Raw genomic sequence first — 6,976 nt, forward strand, 5'->3', positions numbered from 1 at the left:
GTCTATAGCTCTAGTCATAATGTCTGAAGCTCCCCCAGAAAAGTCCAGGCTCTGAGAGATGGAGACTTGCATCAGTGATGAGACACAGGAGGCTGTGGGGTTCCTGGGCAGGCAGGGGAGAGGTGTGACCGAGTACAGTGGGCAGCTGCGTCAGCCACTTTGTGCGGTTTCTGTCCCTTGCAATCAACAGAGACCAAACTGGGAAGATGGGGAGCAGAATGGAGGCCGGGGGAGGTGGGGAGGGGAAAGGAGCCAGGGGAAGATCCTGTCGCCTTCCCAGAATCAGAGCAAAACAGGTGCCCTCAGCGGGCATGCTTGCCAGGCCTAGTCCCCGGCTTCTGACCACCCACAAGCTGCTGCTCTCACGGCCCGGCTCTCTTTACAGAGGCTGTGATTAAATCCTAAGGAGATCAGGAGGCTGCAGCCCAAGGGGCCCAGGGGTCCCAAGGTTGGTACTGTCAGCATCGTCACAGCTTCCCACCCCGGGCCTCCATATGCAGCTCCGTTCAGTTCCCACAAGAACCAAACAAGGCAAAAGTTAACCTCCCCATTTTACAGATGAAGCAACTGAGTCCCAAAGAGGTTAAGTAAAACTGGCTCAAAGTCACACCGTCAGAATGTTCAAAATTCAGAATGTGAACGCAGTCCTGTGTCTCAAGCCCAAGCCTGCCACCCTGGCCCCCTGGCCGGCCCAGCCCTCTCCCACTCTGCATCCCGACACTCCCCCTGCGGAAAAAGGACCAGAACAAGCTGTGCTTTGGTCTGTGAAGGTCAATGTCTTTACTTCTAAAGCATACATTGGACTCACTATAAATTAACATCAAAAGGGGCTATCTAAAATGGAGTCATTCTTTTTAAAAATCCAGATTCTCACGTTTTTATATAAGATCCAAAATGACATGAAATTAAACTATACAATGTTATGAACAGTATAACAACTGCTTTTAGAAAGCAACATGAGAGGAGAAAATTCGCAGTTGGGACCATTGTTAGCCTGGGTTCCATGTCTTTGGAGGCGTTGTGACTAAAGCCAGCACCGAGGGCAAGGAAGAGCCCCTCTCTGCGGGCCCAGAAAGAAACCCCAGTCAGACAGAGGAGGTGGATGTGGGCTTCACAGACTTCTGAAGGTGACAGTGGGACGAGGTGGGTCCCTCTGCTCCCCTGGGCCCTTGGGGTGCGCACTGATCAAAGTCTCCTTTTAAGGCCCATGACCAGAAAAGGGGGTTGGGCAGAGAGGTTCAGAAGGATGGTTTTGACAGTCAAGGTTTTCCAGCTTTCCTGAGGAGAGCCCTGGCTGTCAAGCGATACCAGTCAACTCCATTGACTTACTGGTTTCCTTAAGCATCCTCTTCCCCTGCCCACCCCTCTGTCCTGGACACCCTCGGCTACATCAGCCCTTGGCCGCCAGAGACATAGGGGGACCCTAGGAGGATCCAAGGGAGAACACTCTGGCCTTGGAAGGAATTGGATGTTGTCCAGAGCATCTCAGCAGTGCAAGACCCCTGGAGTCCAGGCCAGCAGCCGGACTGATGGGGGCGGGTGCCCATGGGCTGGGAGGGAGTTTTTACCTCCCCCATCCTGGGTACCCAGGCATGGTCTTGGCCCTGAAGCAGGGCTGGGGCCAGCTGACTGCAGCTGTGCCCCTGAGGCTTTGGTTCACACGATTCAAGCGGGATGACACTTATTCCCATCCACTGGGAAGATCCTGGGCTTGGCCCTGCTTCCTCCCGGGCACCAGGTGGTCTACCAATCCCCTTCTTTCCCATCAGCAGTTTCATCTGGCTGAGAACACACTCCCTACCAGAGCCTGGAACCAGGCTTTGAAGGTGGGAGAGGCACATCCACAACAGCGGGACTAGCCCTCGGTACAAACACGGCCTTTCCTCCCTTCCCCATGGACAGCACCGCCCCTGGCCGGGCCAACTGCTCTCCAAGCAGCCCCAGCCCACAGACGTGCAGCCCTCCTCAACATCTGGCCTGTCAGAAACCTGGAGGATGCAGCCCCACGGGCTGAAGCTGCCTGAGAGCCCTGTGGCTCACGGTCGGCCCTCCTGGTCCCAGGACCACATCAAACAGCAACTTGAAGGAGGATCCCCTAGACCCAGCTCACGGCTGGAGTCCAGGCCCTGCCCTGAACTTCCTCTTCCCTAACCTATGTGGTTCCTAATTAAGCCGAGAGCTTTGGGAAGGTGGGATGAGAACCACCCTCTCCTTGGGGTGGAGAGAGACCACTTGACTTCCTGCCTGACTCCAGCCCCCGCCCCCAAGACAAGGGAGGCTGACAGCTCTCAAGAAAATGAATCCTGTAGTAGGAAAGAGGTTCGTGGAATCAGGATCAGCCACAGCCCTCTGCCCCCCACCTCCACGCCGGTGCAGGAGTGCCAGGGACCCACACCCACCACCTGCCCAGTGCCGTTTTGTCCCCCTCACCCAGAGCCTCGGAACACCGAGCCAGGTGCAGGGATGGTGCCAGGAGGCCGTCCGAGCCTGGTGGAGGCTGCCGGGAGGACTCAGGGCAGGCAAGCGGCTACTTGGTAGGCGCCCTCGGCCGCCGCGGCGGCCGCGCTATGTTGCGCGCTGTGCTCCTGCAGCAGGGCCACGTCCAGGAAGCGCTCGCCGCACCACACGCACTTGAACTGCTGCTCGCGGGCGTGCACGCCCTGGTGCTTGTTGAGGTGCTCGCGCTGCTTGAAGGCCTTGTCGCAGTTGGGGCACTTGTAGGGCTTCTCGCCCGTGTGCACCCGCCGGTGCCTCTGCAGGTCAGAGGCGTACTTGAAGCGCTTCTCGCAGTCCGGACACTTGAGCGGCTTCTCCCTTGCCGGGTCGCAGCGGTGCTGCACGAACTCAGAGGACGAGAAGAAGCGGCGTTCACACAGGGTGCAGCGCAGGGGCTTCTCGGCGGCCGAGCAGTGGGCCAGCTGGTGCTTCTGCAGGGCTGACGCCCGCTTGTAGGCTTTGTTGCACACGGGGCACTTGAAGGGCCTCTCGGCCGCGCCCGGCAGGCACTTGTGCCGCAGCAGCTCGGCCGACTGGTCGAAGCCCTTCTGGCACACGGGGCACTTGAAGAGGGTCTCGAGGGTGTGCACGTGCTGGTGGTAGAGCAGGTGGCTGGGCTGCCCAAAGCCCTTCTCGCACAGGCCGCACTTGAAAGGCTCCTCGGTCTTGTGCGTGCGCCGGTGCCGCATCAGCGCGTACTGCTGCTTGAAGCCCATGGGGCACAAGTCGCACTTGAAGGGCCGCTCAGCGCTGTGCGTGCGCTCGTGCTGCCGCAGGTCCGACGGCCGCTTGAAGGCCTTCTGGCACTCGCCGCAGCGGAACGGCCGTTCCCCGCTCGGCGTGCAAGGGTGCTGCAGCAGCTCAGACGACTCCTTGAAGTGCAGCTCGCACACGTTGCAGCGGAACAGGTGGTGTTCGCCCGAGTGCGCGTACATGTGGCGCACCAGGTGCGAGCGGTGCTTGAAGGTCTTCTCGCAGACGGCGCACTTGTACGGCCGCTCCGAGCTGTGCGTGCGCTTGTGATGCACCAGGTGCGATGACTGGCTGAAGCTCTTGTCGCACAGCGTGCACTTGTAGGGCTTCTCGCCAGTGTGGATGCGCTCGTGCCGCGAGAGCTCCGACAGGTGCTTGAAGGGCTTCTGGCAGATGGGGCAGCTGTAGGGCTTGTCGGTCTGTTCCGCAGGGGCGACGGCAGGCGGAGGGGCCGCAGGGGGCAGCGAGGGGGCAGCAGCGGCTGCGGGCTCGGCCGCCTCGGCGGGCTTATAGGTCTTCTCGCAGATGGAACATTTCACGAGTCCCCCTGTGCCGCTGTGCGCGCTGTGGTGCTGCGCCAGGGATGTGAGCAGCGAGAAGCCCATCTTGCAGACGCCACAGACAAAAGGCTTCTGTTCCGCCTGCACACACTGGTGCTCCAGCAGGTCGGTAGCCTGGTGGAAGATCTTGAGACACTGTGTGCACTGGAAGGAGCGGTCGTGGCCGGCCAGGCACTGGTGCTCATGCGGGCTGGAAAGGTGCGCCAGATCATGACCGCACACGCCGCACTTGGGGCCCGGCTCGCCGGCTGCCTGCAGCGGTGCGTGTTGCGGGGGCTGCAGGCCCGGGTCTGGCTGCAGGAGGATGCCATAGACCGCACAGCCCAAGGGGTTCTCAGCCGTGCCTGGAGGCAATGTGTGTTCAGCCAGGGCTGGTGGTGGTTCTGCGTGGTGCTGAGGCTGGGGCGGCTGCGGCTGCTGCGGCTGTGTCTGCGGCGGCTGCTGCCAGCTTTCCGACATGCTTGGGAAGATGAAACAGGGTTTGGAGAGTAATGGCTTCAGTTTCCCCGCTTAAGGTGACCCACACCAGAGAGAGAAGCTGCCCAGGATCAGGTATGGACGCGGACCTCAGACAAGGCACAGAGAGGGACTGGTCAGGCGGCCCAAGTCATTAACCAAGACAGACTACAGGGCTCTGCCTGGGGGGGGAGGGGGTTGTCTTCGAGGCAGGGTGCCAGCAATAGCAGGGAGGCTCTGCCTTCCCCGATGACTGGTTCTGTAGAGAAGAAAGAAATCATGAGCTTGAGGCAGGGACACGCAGCTGTTCCCGGGCTCTGTCCCTAATCTGCCTACCCTCACCACACTGACATAAACCATAGCAAGGAAGTAAGAGAGGCTCGGGGCTGGGAGATCTGCTCCCTTTACACACTGCCAAAGAAGCCTGCAGGCGGCTCAGCCACTCCAACAGAGGAGGTGGTGGCTGTCTCCACGCCCACCCACCTCAGCTCCCATTCCCGGCCCAGGCATCCCAGCCTCCCCGCTTACTGCCAAGCCTCTTCAATTAGCTGTCTCACAGGTGAGCGTCCGGGTGATCTGCCTATGATACAAAGACGTCACAAGTTCTGCTCATGCTCCAAGGAAAGCAGGGGGAAACTGACCGGTTAAGGCTCTGGTGTCTAAAACAAGAATTTCAGTAACCTAACTTTTTCCGGAAAAAAAAAAAAAAAAAAACCAAAAAAACCCTTCTAACTTGGAAGCCCAATACCTAAGATGGATCAAAGCAGCGAGGCTCTGGCTGAGGCCTCCCCAAGGCCTGCCAGGTCCTTTCCTGTTGCTGCTCTGAATCTCAACCCAGGACACAACAGCTCATAAGAATAGGCTCTGGGTCTAGGAGACCAGTCCTCCCAGATCTGAGGGCCCTACAGCAACAGATTTCAGTCAGGGCCCTAAAGCAACTACATGGAATTGAGGATCATCAGAAACTTCCTCCTGTGAGGGGCTGGCCCACACCCCTCTCAACTATCCCTCAGGCCTCCACTGACCATGTGCCTGTTCTCTGTTCACACAACAGGTGGGGCGGCTTTGCGGGGACCTGAGCCAATGCAGGGTGGGGGTTAGATCCACAGACCCACGCAGCCTCGATGTCTACATAGCTGAAGTTCCCCAGTCTAGTCTTCTCCCAGAGCACCAGAAAAAGTCCTATATCCTCTGCCTCTGATGGTGTCAAGGCCTGCAGGAAAATGCAAGCAATTTGGCATTTGCCTCTGCAATGTGGGAACAAGAATGCTAACAATGGAGCATTCCTCCCTCTCACCTTTCCAGAAACAACCCTGTCCCCTTGCTCCAGGTCTGAATGCTTCTCTACATCCTGGGTAATCCATGGAAGGTAAAGACCACCAGTCCAGGCAAATCTCTAACTCACCACTTTGTGGCAGCATAAGGTAATGACAGTGAGAGAGAGGAACTTTCAGAATCAGATGCAACCCACTTTCAGGTTCCCAGCTCCTCTGCTTCTAACAGTGAAAACTTTCTAAGTTTTCTCCCAAGGAAAAGAGAATGAAGGGGATGCCTTCACAGGCCAGCCTGGCCTCTAACTGTGCTGCCAAAGAAACATAAGAGTCAGACTAAAAGCTGTCATCCTCAGCATCTTTTCAGGAGGGGAGGAAGGAACCGCTGCTCTGGGTGGAGGCAGCAGGTTGCATGAGAGAGCAGGTACTGAAGCCTCCCCAGGAAAGAGGGAAGTGGAGCTACTGTGAGCAAGGTCTAGGTCAGGCTGCGGCAGCCCAACTGTTCTTTTTTTTTATTTCCTGACGTGAATGGCTGCCAGATCGAGGGTCCCTAGCCCTGAGCCTCCAGCTCTGCCGCCCACCCCGGCCCCCCTCCAGGAAGGTGCAGCCAGGAGGCCCCCTCTGATCACTCAGCAAAGAGGATGAGAGACTGGGGTAAGGGAGGCAAGAGGCGGTCCCCACCTGCACCGCACCCCGGCCCTTCCTCTTCCCTGGGAAACCGAATGAAAGCCGATCACCTCCCCACCAGCACTTGCCCGCCAGCCCAGCTGGGCTGCCTCCTGTCACCCCTCGTGAGGAATGGCCAGGCCGCTGCTGCCGAGCGCCCGCCCCGCGGGCGATTGGGCCCGAGGAAGGCCCCAGGGCAACAGGCCGGGCCCGGGAGGCAGCTGCGCGTCAAGGCCGGCCTGGGCCGCCCAGGAGCTCAGGAGGCCGCCGGGTCGAGCCGGAGGGAGTGGGGGGGCGGCCGGGCCGGCTGGGGAAGGGGTGCGGCGGGCGCGGGAGTGGCCCCCAGACGCGGTCCCGGGCGCCCCGCCGCTCACCTGCTCCAGGCCGCCCGCGGGGTCAGGCGCGGGGCGAGTGGCGACTGGCTGCTCTTTCGGCCGCCCCTTTATTCCGACTCCATCCGCTGTAGCGCGGCCTACGCGCGCTGCCAATCCCCGGGCTCGCGTAGCGGCGGCGGCCGGCCTGGGGGCGGGGAACGGGCTAGCGGCGGCCGGAACCGAGGAAGCGACGTGCGCAGCTGGGATAGCGGGGCTGGGGCGGAGGAGCGCTGGGAGGGCAGGCGGGCAGACGGACCGATGGCCTTGCAGAGACCGGCGGACAGGCGGGCGGCGCGGGGGCCAGGGAGGCGGGGCCGGGGGAGGAGCGGCAGCTGGGGCGGTGGCGGCTGCGGGAGGAGCGGGAGGCGCGGAGCGAGACCGCCCCCTGCCGGGGACCCCG

At 60.5% G+C, this 6,976-nt stretch overlaps 2 protein-coding genes across 15 annotated transcripts in view; both read right to left on the minus strand.

Moving 5' to 3' along the window:
• Positions 1-6,976, minus strand: part of CNGB1 (cyclic nucleotide gated channel subunit beta 1) — a 139,955-nt gene that overhangs the window by 93,372 nt on the left and 39,607 nt on the right. The gene's annotated exons all lie outside the window — the stretch shown is intronic.
• ZNF319 (zinc finger protein 319) overlaps positions 757-6,976 on the minus strand; it is a 49,678-nt gene continuing 43,458 nt past the window's right edge. For 2 of the 14 annotated variants that reach the window (XM_084959810.1, XM_084959809.1), the window contains exon 4: positions 757-4,269. In XM_084959810.1, the coding sequence (XP_084815936.1) occupies positions 2,511-4,268 (1,758 nt within the window). In that variant the 5' untranslated portion in view covers position 4,269 and the 3' untranslated portion in view covers positions 757-2,510. Of the gene's footprint in view, positions 4,525-4,793; positions 4,925-6,217; positions 6,463-6,576; positions 6,893-6,976 lie in introns of those variants that run through there. The other 12 variants (XM_084959813.1, XM_084959814.1, XM_084959815.1 and 9 more) reach the window with 12 other exon arrangements.

This window comes from Sus scrofa, chromosome 6, assembly GCF_054392235.1.
Source record: "Sus scrofa isolate SSC_HxYL_T2T_F1_AM1 chromosome 6, Sscrofa_HxYL_maternal_Yorkshire_Landrace_v2.0, whole genome shotgun sequence".
Taxonomy (NCBI): domain Eukaryota; kingdom Metazoa; phylum Chordata; class Mammalia; order Artiodactyla; family Suidae; genus Sus; species Sus scrofa.